This window comes from Harpia harpyja, chromosome 6 (genome assembly GCF_026419915.1).
Source record: "Harpia harpyja isolate bHarHar1 chromosome 6, bHarHar1 primary haplotype, whole genome shotgun sequence".
NCBI lineage: Eukaryota > Metazoa > Chordata > Aves > Accipitriformes > Accipitridae > Harpia > Harpia harpyja.
The window spans coordinates 43,230,357-43,243,352 of record NC_068945.1 but is presented as its reverse complement, the minus strand read 5'-3'; the positions used below and the strand labels follow the sequence as shown (position 1 = coordinate 43,243,352).

The 12,996-nt window shown below is 46.0% G+C and overlaps 1 protein-coding gene and 1 long non-coding RNA gene across 2 annotated transcripts in view; one reads left to right on the top strand and one right to left on the bottom strand.

The window, feature by feature from the left end:
- Positions 1–1,011: 1,011 nt before the first annotated feature.
- On the bottom strand, positions 1,012–1,698 carry LOC128142834 (uncharacterized). Its single transcript, XR_008235526.1, has 2 exons — positions 1,519–1,698; positions 1,012–1,245 (listed from the first exon to the last, which is right to left on the bottom strand). It is a non-coding gene; the product is annotated as an uncharacterized LOC128142834 (long non-coding RNA).
- Positions 1,699–2,066: 368 nt separating this feature from the next.
- The window catches only part of LOC128143584 (ankyrin repeat domain-containing protein 26-like), a 57,817-nt gene continuing 46,887 nt past the window's right edge, over positions 2,067–12,996 (top strand). Inside the window, 6 exon segments of the mRNA XM_052790943.1 lie at positions 2,067–2,501; positions 5,288–5,402; positions 5,647–5,820; positions 5,930–6,036; positions 6,560–6,697; positions 7,456–7,604. Of these exon segments, the coding sequence (XP_052646903.1) occupies positions 2,299–2,501; positions 5,288–5,402; positions 5,647–5,820; positions 5,930–6,036; positions 6,560–6,697; positions 7,456–7,604 (886 nt within the window). The 5' untranslated portion in view covers positions 2,067–2,298.

The following is a 12,996-nucleotide window of genomic DNA, read 5'->3' as shown; positions in this document are numbered from 1 at the left end:
CATAGAACACATGGAAAGGACAAAGCAACATAATAGGAAATACCAACATCTTAAAAAAAAACCCAAACAAACAAACAAAAAGGAACTATTAAACAAAAATAAAAATAGGAATGGACTAAAACTGAAACAAAAATTTGGGTCTCTTCAGCATCACCCATGAGCCAAAAAGATTAAAGAAATAGTATGAACAAAGATCAAAAAGCTGGCAAAAATTAATACAAACAGCTGGTAATTGGTTGTTGTGGTTTACCCCCAGCTGGCAACTAAGCACCCTGCAGCCGCTTGCTCACTTACCCCCCACCCAGTGGGATGGGGGAAAGAATCAGGGAAAAAAAAGTAAAACTAGTGGGTTGAGATAAGAACAGTTTAATAGAACAGAAAGGAAGGAAATAGTAACAACAACAATAATAAAATGACAACAATAAAAGGATTGGAATATACAAAGCAAGTGATGCACAATGCAGTTGCTCACCACTCCCCAACCAATGCCCAGTTAGTTCCCAAGCAGCAATCTGCACCCCCTCCAGCCAACTCCCCCCAGTTTATATACTGGGCATGATGTCACATGGTATGCAACACCTCTTCGGCCAGTTTGGGTCAGCTGCCCTGGCTGTGTCCCCTCCCAGCTTCTTGTGCCCCTCCAGCCTTCTTGCTGGCTGGGCATGAGAGGCTGAAAAATCCTTGACTTAGTCTCAACACCACTGAGCAACAACTGAAAACATCAGTGTGTTACCAACATTCTTCTCATACTAAAGCCAAAACATAACACTATACCAGCTACTAGGAAGAGAATTAACTCTATCCCAGCCGAAACCAGGACATTGGTTGAGCGATAGATTCTAGCTATTCATTTTGCATCTTTTTTTGGCTAGTAATGAATGAACGGTTCCTGTTGTACCCACATGACTATATCCACAGGCCCCATCAGCACCCTCTTATCTTCAAAGTGTGAAACTGAATTTCAGCCCAACCAGCCAGCAAAGGCCCTACCAAGTAAAGCTGACTCTCTAATAACAAGGGGTTTTATTGAGACCAGTCTGAAACATTTGACAGGGACCGTAGGGTCTCCCGGTCTTGGCTGGGGAGTGACCTGTAAAAAAGCCAAAAGTTTTTGTGGCTGAGCATGTCTCCACGTGAAAAAGGACTCGAGAAGAAACACCTCCTCCTGGAAAGAGCGTAGAGATGGATTGTGTTTACTCTACGTTGCCATCTTGTAAACAGAATCCTGCCTTTCTTCTGAGGTGTCTGGAAGACAACAAATATACCCGATTAAAAAACGCGCGATGCCCGCAACTCCTTCAGGGGATTTTCTGGTTCTGCACTAAATGCGCTTCCCCAGTTTGCACAATTTGCTTTTAAAGCAAACCAGGCCGAGCCGCCCCCTGCGCTCACAGCGGGGCATTGCTGCCGCCACGGACAGCGACACCCCCACGGCTCCACGGCGGCGATCCCCCAGGGCTCTGTGGGGTGCACGGCCCGGCCCCCCCCCGGCCCCCCGCCACCCGCCGGGCCTCTCACTCGGCCGCGCCGCATCCAGGCGCCTCCTTCCCCGCGCCCGTCGTCGCAGCCCGGCGCCTGAGGGGGAGAAAGCGACGTCGCTCACCGTTCGGCGCCCCTGATAAGCACTCGCACGGGCAGACCGGGAACTGACCTTCGAGACACACATGCCGGCAACTGACTTTAAAGACACATAAGCCGGCACCCGACCCTCGAGACACACGTGCCGGCAACTGACTTTAAAGACACATAAGCCGGCACCCGATCCTCGAGACACACACGCCGGCAACTGACTTTAAAGACACATAAGCCGGCACCCGACCCTCGAGACACACATGCCGGCAACTAACCTTAAAGACTCATATGCCGGCACCCCCCTGGGCACTGACGCGCCTCGCCAGCACTCCCCGCCCTCCCGAGGCCGCGCATGCGCGGACACGCCCGTCCTTTCCGCGCGGCGGGCGGAGCGGGCCGTTGCCCGCCCGTCGCCGGCCGGCCGCGCGTGCGCGGGGCTCGCCGCCCTGAGGGAGCCGCTGGCCTCGGCGGTTGCCGCCGCTACTGCTGCTGCTGCTGCTGCTGCTGCTGCCGCCGCCGCCGCCGCCGGCGGCGGGGGAGCGAGCCCCTGCCCTCCGGCTCCCGGCCCGCCCGCGGTTCGCTCCGCAGCAGCCGGCCCGGCCCGAGGCCGCTGCCGGGGGCTCCGCTCCCCCGTCCCTGCCCGGGGCCCGACGCAGCCCGCCGGGCGCCTCCCGCCGTCGCTCCCCTGAGGCGGGACCGTGCCCGCGGCCGCGTCCCTGCCGCGGGATGAAGAGGATCTTCGGGTTCGCGAGGAAGAAGAAAGGGCAGCCGCCGTCCGGCAGCGCCTCCCTGCCCTGCCCCGCCGGTGCCTACGAGCTCCGGCAGAAGGACCTGGGCAAGCTGCACCGTGCGGCTGCCAGCGGCGACCTGGCCCAGGTGCGGCAGGGGCTGAAGAAATACGGCGTCGACGGGCGGGACAAGGCGGAGCGGTAAGGGCGGGAGCAGCGCCGGGCGGGCGCTGAGGCGGGGTGGGGGGTCCCCTCCCCGGCGGTGCCGCTGCGGCCCCCGGCAGCCCAGCGGCGCTGGGGGCGAACGGCCGCGTCGCTGCGAGGAGCGGGAGGGCTGGCTCCGCAGCCGAGCCCAGCCCTCGGCCGGGTGTGGGAATCGGGCTTGTGCTGCCAGAACCCCTTGAATTCGGCCTGGCATCCGAGTGCCGCCTTACCCTCTTTGCCCCGGCCTCCTCGGTGCCCTCGTCGCCGGAGTCCTGTTTCCTTGCCGGGGGGGCGCAGGCAGGAGTGGAAGGGAGCTGGCAGCAGCCCGGCAAAGGTGGGTTGCAGAAGGAGCCTCGCAGCTCCCTTCTCCAGCCGCGCGTTGAAGTCGAAGCTTCGTTGTGTCCTCCAAGGAGTGGAAGAGTTGACGTCATTGGAAATAGAAGCGAAGAATAGGCGATGTGGGAAGTAACGGCTAAAATGCCATTGTTCGCGTGAATATCTCAGTTCTGCTCCTCAGCATCTCCAAAAGCAAAATCCTGCGCCAAGGGCGTGGCAAGTAGCACCCCTACAGGCTCCTTCCAAAAAGCGGGTCCTGTAGCCCATAGGACTTCCTTGGAACCGCATCATTTAGGAGCAGGCAGCTTTTCGGAGGTGGTCTAGCAAAGCCTTCAGCCTTGCTGAAAGAGATGGGCAAAGCTCAGCACAGGGTTGGGAGCACTGTAGGTACGATGCCAGCTAATCATGAATCCTGGGTCAAAGCTAATCGCTACGAGAGATTTACCATGTCAGCTGCCTGTCAGAGTGAACTCTAGAGCTTTTCATTGCTTGGCTTGTAGCTGCTGGGTTGTCGGCTCCAGCGCCATTGGAAGCGAGTGCTGCCAACCTGCTGTTTCCCTGTGGTCTCGCAGTGGGGTGGTTTTGCCGCTGCTCAGGCATCAGCAGTTCTCTTCTGCCCCATGGGTGATCAGCATAGGATTGCAGCAGCAGCGGGAGGAACAGAGTCTGGGCAGGATCCCGAAGGCTGGGTGGCAGAACAGCTTTGGTGTTACTAGAGGCCTCTTGCAGGGACAGGCAGCTGTGAACACTCCGATGTTCTCTGCCAGCCTGTTCCCTGAAGTGGGTCTTCTGTGGAGCTTGGCAGGCCTTGCTCTAAGCAGAGCCATCTCCTTTCCTGTTGGCAGACTGAGAGGCTTGGCTGAGGAGGGCAGCAACGAGTCCACAGGTTTTCTGAAGGCTTTTCTTCTTTGCGAAGCTGATAGTGACTTCTTCAGGTTTGTCGTGTTTCCTAGTGCTTGGTAGTAGCATAGCAGCTATTAGATGATCGTGGACTCCTTCATAACCAGTCCTGCTTAGCTTTCAGGTAATCTCAGTCGGTCATTTCTTCAGAGATGAAGGGTCCCGCATGCTTATAAGGGAATTTCTCAAAAAGTGGTGGTAGCTGCTCTTGAGGGACCTTCTGTTGATGCTTCAGTCAGTTCCCTGTCTGTAGCAAGACATTACAAGTTCTTTGAAGTTTTGTGTGTTTTTCTTGTCCTCATCCTTGTTGCCGTGGAGGAGGCTCATCAGCTGCCGGGTAACAAGCAGTATGTGCATTACAAATTGCTGTGTTTCTGTATCACGTGCCACTGCATTTCTGTACCTCTCCCTTTCTGTTCCCACCTAGCCAGGGAGCTGTTGTGCTCCTGTCTCTCAGCAAGGTACCAAAACAATTGCAAGGTTAGTTGAGCTTTCCCAAATACAGAGGAGGACCTACCCACAGTGATGTGGTTCAAAACTAGTGCTGGCGTTCCCCTCGGTTCTTGAGGAACCGCAGGATTTTTGTTGCATCACCTTCAAGGGAGGAGGGTCCTGGCTGTTTTCTAGCTTGTCTCCTGCTCTGTTGGGACAGGTGTCCTGCAGAGCAGCAGGCGTTTTGCCTTCTGCACAGAGTGAAGCTTGTGCTGCTTTGTGCCTGTGCTTTAGGGGGAAACACGTGCAAGGACTTTCTGAGTGATTGTGTCTTTGGGGACAAGTAGGCTGGTTAATTGACATCAGACCTAAGATGTTGTGTGGTTTGAAGGATCTGTTTTCTTTCTGGGAAGGCTTTAACTTGAAGAAAAAAGTTTCATTTTCTTATGCTGGTCATGTATTGTGGAAACACAGTATTCCCTCCTTGGAGAGGACTTACTCTGTGGTAAGCTTTTTATGGCTGTGATAGTTACATGCGTCAGGAAGGTCAAATGTTACTTTCCTGTAGTCAGGATTGCAGTGTTCTGCTGCCTAGTTTGCTGTGTGTTACCAGAGGCATGTTGGTGCGTGTTCTTGTTTTTGCTGCAGTAGTAAGCAAGCTAGAGAAAAAGCAGAAATTCTCAAAGTGCAGGGAAACGCTAATATTCTTGCTATAAAACCCACCTCCTACATCTCTGATATACTTCTGGCACATGAATGATCATCGAAGAACTAGAGGTTTACTTGCCATAGTCCTCAGATTCCCAAGCTTCGGTCTCTGTTGCTGTGCCACGTGTGTAGTCCTGTTGGAGGCAGTGACCAATGCCTGGGCATAGGCATCTCTTTGTGCAGATTCAGTTCTACAGTGAAGGAAATGTCACCTTACTAAGCAGACGCTGTGGAGGGTTTTTGCTAGCCAGCCTCAGGCATTTGATGTGCAACTGCTGTTACTAGTAATGGAATGAGAAATCTTTTCTGAAGCTTGCTTTTTGGAAAGTGAAACTTGTGGTCATATCCATTTATCACAGCCTGAAATGATTTATTTGGTTGTCCGTCTGTGCTGATTTAATTTTTAGGACACCTCTGCATCTTGCTTCTGCAAACGGCCACGTGGATGTCGTTACATATCTAGTAGAAAACAAGTGTAAGCTAAATCTTTTTGACAATGATAACAGATCGCCACTGATGAAGGTATGTGGAATATGTTATGTTCTTGTAAGTGGGGCTTATTGATTAGGCACTAAATGATGTATCTTGCAGGATTCTTTACGTAGACCTGTGTAGAAACATGCATATCGTGATAGGCGTGGAAGAGGCATATGTTAGCTAATCTTCGAAGGTGCTCTTATTTTCCAGCATTGGGAAGCTTGGGGAATTGTAACGCAGTGAAATGTAAATGCTGGAAGTTTTTCCTTTTTTTGTGTGTTGTTCCCAGGCAGTACAGTGCCAGCAAGAAAAATGTGTGGCTGTTCTGCTACAGCATGGTGCTGACCCAAATCTGGCAGATGCTGACGGCAACACTGCTCTTCACCTTGCTGTCATATCTCCTAATATATCTGTAGCAGGGCTGTTACTTGAGCATAATGCCAATATTGATGCCCAGAATAAGGTAAATTTTTATATTTGTTAAGCAAGTTCTTCCAAAAAGTTGCATTACTATTTCTCTTGAAGGGTTTTGTGACTTTGATTTTTTTAACTTCATTTATCTGTCCTTTCAGGAGGGATGTACCCCGCTTATTCTTGCTGTCTCTGAACATCGTGAAGAGATAGTAGAGTTTCTCCTCAAAAAAGGAGCTGACGTGCATGCTCGAGATCAATGTGAAAGGTGAGGGGTTTGTCAAAACTCCACATGGATCTCTAGTATTCCTTAGGGTGGATTGATGAGAGGCATGGGAATGAGGGCTGAAAAAAAGCAGGGAGCCACACAGAAGGAGCTATTTCAGTGTGACTTGTGAAAGCAAGTCTGCATTGGCTGCTGTCATACCTCAGCTGATGCTTTCTCCATTGAGGATTGCAAGAAGGCATTGTCTGGGATGGCCCTTCTGGCAGGAGACGTGCCATTAGGTCAGCAGCATTGCCTCAATTTGAAAAACCATCTCCTGCGTAGCAACGTAGTTTGCATGTTAAGTGTTGTCAATGTGGAAGCTTAGCTTGAAGATTGAACGCTTAATTGTTTTGAATCCCTCTCCCGTTTTACTGTTGCTCTTAATACTTAATGAAAATTGCTTTTTTGGTTGTTCATTTTAAAGTAATGGGGAAAACACCGTTTTTGAGAGCAAATAGGAATAAAAATAATTACAGTGTCTGTGTAAAATGATCTGTTTTGTATCGTGTTTTGGATGTTTCAGAACCCCACTTATGACTGCTGCTTCTGGTGGGGAGCTTAATTTGATAAAAGTTCTTCTTCAGTATGGTGCTGATGTTTCCCATAAGGACACTAACGGATGGACAGCTGAGGATTATGCTGTTATTCATGGATATTCTAGGTAAATTTTTAACTTTATCGTTAGAATAGGTTGTCAGTTATCAGTGCGGCTTTTGAACATTTTTGGTAACAGCACCAAGGTTTAATGGTGTGTTGAGACCTGTCTTGAAGCTGTGCTCAGTGACATCTCCTGATATGTATCATTGCTGCGTCTAGTGTTAATTTGGAAGTTGAGGAAAATTTCTACCCAGAATTCTCTGTTAGATTTCAAGTTTTGTAAACTCTTTAAAGTGCCTGTACCCTGCAGTTATCCAGAGGTGGAACTTGGCAAACTGAAATGCATGTAACCCCTCTCCCCAGACCAGCACCATTGTCCTTACTGACTTCCACTACAGTGACCAGGAACTACCAGCCTTTTGTTTCGGAGGAGGTCTAACTGATACCCCTTTTCTTAAAATCTTAAGCGGTTTTACTCCTCTTATGCATCGCTTTGTACCTGTGGGTGTTCCTTCTCTAACATGGTTCTGTGTGCTTAAAAGCTAGGCTGAAAAAAATGTGCCAAGCAGGAGTTGTTAACTTTGTAGGTATGAATATGCATCTCTAGAGTGAACACGACTGTAGTGAATATTGAGGTATGTGATAGTCATGGAATAAGTTCTGTGTGTACTACCCTTAGCAAATGCATATGAGTATACGAATTCATATGGCTATGAGTATGTGTAGGATGGGTAATAAGTGGCTGTTAACTGTTCTCTGAAATGGTATGTGCAAGTATGTGGTTATTTTTACCAAATATATTTCCTCTCTTTCTCTATATAGTCTCAGTAAACAACTGGCAGAATATGCAGACTGGGAAAACACAGGAGAAGCTTCTGCAGGTGGTGCACAAGGCATCATGGTACCTAGCACTCCTCACCGGGTAGGAGCTGCTGGCTTTGCGTTGGGTGCACCTGCTGTGGACAGAGGAGGTAGGATCCTTAACCATGGAGGAGCTCATAAGGAAAATCATTATGGCCTTTTTTTTTAGGTGGCTTGTATTGTTAGCACTTACTGTGTTCACCATTGACTTTAGTGGAGGCATCAGATGGAGTAGCACAAGAAGTTTGTGAATGCGCTTATTTGTTGCTAGCTGGAGGTGCTTCTTGTCAGGCTGTGAAGGCAGTCGTTATTTGTGTAACGCTACATGTCCCCTTATAGGGTTGTTGCCTTCTGCCTGTCCGATTGCCCATCTATATAGGTTTTCCTAGAGAGAGAGAGAGAGAGAAGGGGGATAGGGGAGGAGCTAGGTGAGAGTGTTTTTGTTTTTCAGGTGTGTACTTTTTAGCTATAGATGGCCATTCAGATTGTGAAAATCCAATTGCAAAAGCAGTAGGTTCATTCTGAGTAGTTGTTCATATTTCTGTAGTTGGGTAGCAACAGATGAGTTAGCAGGAAGATACGTCTTGTTGATTTCCACTGATTTTGTGCGTCTTTGTTTTAATATTAATAGTTTCACCTGCACTAAGCTCCTTTTAGTGAGTAATCTTATTTCTCAGCATCAGTTACCATTGTTTCCGTGTAGGTGCTGTAGAGACATATTGAGGAAAAATTGTCTTGGAAAAGTAACTTTGTTAGCAGCAACAATGCAGTGTCTGTGTATACTGTGTCGTCTTGGACATAGTTTGATTTACAATAAAAATAATGCTTTTCTTCCACTTTCAGTACTTTTATGAAATAAGCTTTAAAAAAAATCCGTATTACCTTGTGATCCAGAAAAACAATTGCCTTGTGATCAAAAAACTAACTCCTTCAGTGATTTTTTTCTTTTTTTTTTTTAAATCCAGTCTATGCTTCTGCGCTCACAGAGCCCTAGAGGAATCTTGGAAAATTAATATTTTAATCTAAATGAAATTGTTTGTCTTGTACTTTACATCTCAGGCCCTACGGTGGGGAGTTTTATTCTTTCTGGTTTTTTGAGGGTGTTTTATCAGAACTATGTGGCAAATGGGCAGTAGACAGTGTTCAAACACAGTTCATTACTCCTTTTTTAAATATGTCAAGAAATAGGAGCAAAACATGGGATATTTTTCCTCATTGACTTTTCCCAGACATAGGAATTTAATTTAGAGCCAATCTTTGTTCCTTTGACGTGGGAACAGTTGCTTTGGTCTAGTCGGAGATTTGTAAAGTTCTTGATAGATTGAAGGAAGATTTTTTTTTTTTTTCTTTTTTTGTTTGTTTGGAGAGGGCTTGGTACAGGTAGTTTAATCAGCATAATGTTGCTTTCACCCAAACAGCGCTCTCCGTTACGGCCTCCTGTGCGTGTAGATAATTGCTGTGGTACCACATTGTAATGGCTGACAGGCCTCGGTTATTTTAAAATATGCGGCTTGCAAAATAATACTGTTGTGTGATTCCAAAACTGACATACTCTCAGTGAAGTATGGGTTCTTGAACCAAATAATTTGCCCCATCCCTTGAAAATTATAGTACTACTAATATAAGTCCCCAATATAATGGGAAATCTTTATTTCTTCTCTACATTTGCAGAGGCATAGTAAGTGTGAAGAGAATATTACGTGGGTTAAGGACTTTGGAGGAGAAAGAGTATGCTCTGTTCTCAGTCTATTTCTAGTAGGGCTTGTGTTTCTTCTGAGTAGTATGAGCCTTTTTCTCCTTGTGCTCAGTCTCTTAAAAGATGACCCCAGTGTGTTAAGCGAGAGAGATTAGTAGCAGATAGGGAGCATTTACTGGCATTAACTCTGCAGTCTCTGGCTTGCACCCACAAAGCACAGGTCCTGCATCACGAGAGTCGCTTTGATATGCTGCAGTAACAGGCTTTGAAGCCTCTGTTAGAGGAGAAGCTGGGATGATCTTGAGCAACCAGAGAAACACCCACTTCAGAATTCTTTTCTTTTGCTGTTCTGTACTATTTTTCTGGGGTCTTCAATGTTGTCCTTATTCCTTTTGCTGCTTTTGCACTTGTTGAACATTCTTCAAAGTATTCTCCTCTAACGAGCAAGTCAGCATATTTAAGGAGTTGGCTCATGCTTATTTGAATGTTTACTTTTTGTCAGAACCTGAATCTCTTCATTAATCATGGGCAGGTTTGCAAAAACCTCCAAATGAATGGCTTCCAGCCCTAGCATACTGAATGACAGACTTTTTAGATTTGAAGTTGGAATTTCTTTGGCAAAAAATAATAATAATTATGCAATTGTTCTAAAGGCAAGGATTCAGATTTCTAGTATGTCTGCAGTGGCAGCTTTTTTTAACTGCTGCACTGCATATTAGTGTATTGTTCCTTCAGTGTTTCCCTGAGTCCCTACCGAAGCTGTTGGTTTTTTTTATCGTAGAGCTCTTGAAAAGAATTGAGTGCTTTGGTGTGCTTTATATCTCCTGAGGTCAGGAGAAGTTGTCCTGTATCACCTTTTAAGAAAACTGAGAAACGGACAAGGGATGAGAAACCATCTTGAGGTCCTTTCTTAACCCTTTAGGTGTATGTTTTTGATAGGAGTCCTTTTGCCACATCCATTCCACGAATTTGCAGTAAAATCAGTATAAGCAGGACTCCCTTCCTTCCACTCCGAGACAAATGTTATGGCCTTGTCACGAAGAAATTTGGTGTCGGGTAGCTGCAATAACAGAACCACACCATTCGTTGACTTAAAATATAAAACTTTATTAAGTAGGATGGGTAGAGCAGGTGGATAGTGATTTATATTCTAAAACTTCTCTTCCATAGCACACAGATGTGCATACACACACAAACACACATGCACGACGCTCATACCAGTCAACGTGCCCGTTTTGGTCCAGTTGTGGCCTGCCTTATAGCCCTGGGGGAACAGGGTATTCATTCTGAGTGCTTGTCGTGTCTGCATTCTGGCTGGTGGCATAACTTCTGTATCCGAACAGTTCAGCATGGTCAAATCAGTGTAAGCAGAATTCTCCTATCTTCAAACTGAGGTAGGAAGGGCCTCCGTTTGCATTAGGCACCAACTGACACAACTATTAAGGTGAGCTGCTTTAAGGCAACAGGTTTCTGGGTTGCTTTTTTAGTGAGGGATAACAAACATGCTAAAACTGTAACTTGAGATGAGTGAGTGTAAATAACGTAATGGCTCAAAGTTGCATGGTGGTGTGAGTACTGAGAACCAAGATTTCCTTCAAAATTTCTGGATAGTGTATCTCCAAAGTTTAGTTGTTGGCACCTAAGGATTTTGGGGATGCTTAGAGGGAGGGATTTTAAGTGTGCTGTATGTATGAAGTGCTCTACAAATATGAAGGAATTGCATTTGCAGTCTGTTAGACAAGGACCAGTCAAGTTGAGGGAAATCTAAAGTTGGCAGTAGAGTAAATTTCTGATAATCTGTTTCAGTCTTGCAAAATATTGGAATATGGGTATTTTACGTGGAGCAAGTAAATTAAGTTACACTGACACTGTCCCTTGACAGGAGAGTTCTGTAGATCGTGATTGGTTTTGTTTCTAGCACTTATAACCATAGAGTAGGCTGATAGTCACAGTACATTTTCCCGTTGCTATAGCTTTGTTGATGTACTGCTTATGTTTTGCAAATTTCTGGGGATTCAGATTTATTCTGATGTCATTGTTTCATCTGTCCTTTCCATGCCTTTTCGTAAATGGATATAGGAATGCAACAATCTCCTAACCAGACATCAAGAACAGGAAAATCAAGGAAAGGTATTCTATACAGTAGCATTTCAAATATGAAACGTGTTGTACAATATACAAATATTAATACTTCTATGATGTTTATTATCCTGGAGGTCCCTATTTTGATGGATTTGGTTTTATAAATTAGATTTGAGAGCAGGCTTTAGGTGCTTTTTATTTGTTTGCATGTTTTGCATGGGTCCTTTATTATTGAATTGAGTGTTTGCTTTGTGTCATTAGTGATAGTAAATAATTTTTTTTTTTTTAAATATGCTCTTCTGTTACTCCAAAATGGAAATGGACTTCAACTGAAGTGGAAGCAAGCAATCCTCAGAGACTGCTTTTCTAGATCTCATTTCTATGGTAGGGCATCAAGGTCCGTCTGAAAGCCAGCTCATGAACTTTCTCTCTTGCCTTCTAAAGGACAATGTGATCTGGTTTTGATCATTGCTTAAAGTTACTATGCATTGAAAGCAAAAGTTCAGATAACTTACTCAGCTGGTTTGACTAATTATAACTATACTAATTGAAAATATAACTGAAGTCACCTGTCAAGAGTTTATAATGGATTGCTCCACCCTGTCCACTCAGTTCTGAGAGACAGATTTTTATTCCATTTGGGAGGTTAGTAGGTAGCTTAGACTGCTGGTACTAAGTGAGTTAACAGAAAACTGTGGTATGTGGAACTAATTATTATTTTTAAATATTATGTGTTTGTAAGAGGAAACATTAAAAATCAGAGACTGTGTTGGTATTTTGACTGTTTTAGCTTGTCCTCCCACTGGAAGTTTCAGCCTCTAGGTTTTGTCTACATGACATGTCTACACTGAACACGTACGCTGTATTTCATTGTCTGAAAGCCCTGTTCAGGTCAGGAGATGTCCTCATCAAAGTTCCCACATAAACCCTGTCTTTAGGACAAAATTTCCACGCTCATTTGTGGTTGACTGGTAGTAGAGGAGATGTCTTCAGGCATGGTATGCCTTTGTTTTCTTTTCCTTTTAAGACCTTGGTTTGGTTGTGATCATGCGAGTTTGTGGAAGGTTACCAGCCTCCCGTTCATAAGCAACTTCATTTTGTTATGATAGTTAACAAGAATTAGTTATCAAGAACTTGAGGAACACTGAAATAGCTACTGTGTGGAGATTATATTGTTTGTTTTTTCCCTCCTGTACTGGGAATTGAAGACCCCTTTTATTTCATCGTGGTTGTTGATAGTTGAGAGGTTTTAGCACTCTTCAGGCTGGATTCCTAGAGTTCAGATTTCTTTAGTACATCGGTGATGTGCTAGAGTGCGCTCTCATCGAGTTTGCAAGTGGCCCCAAATTGGGGGAATCAGTAGATATGCTTCAGGGCAGTGCTGCCATTCAGAGGGGCCTTGAAAAGCTGGGTAAGTGGACTGTCAGGCCTGTCTTAGGAAATTCAGCAAGGGCAAATGCCAAGTCCTGCACATGGAGAGGAGCAGCCACTTGCTACAAAACATGCTGGGACTGCCTGGCTGGAGAGCTGCTTTGCTGAGAAGGCCCAGAGGGTCTTGGCAGAGAATGAGCTGAGCATGAGCCAGCAGGGTGCCCTGGCAACTGAGAAGGTCAACGGTGTCCTTGGCTGTATTAAAAGCAGCATAGCCAAAAGATTGAGGAAAGTGATTGTCCGCTCCTACTTGGCACTCACTGGATTGTGTCCAGCTCCCTGGCTATAATTTT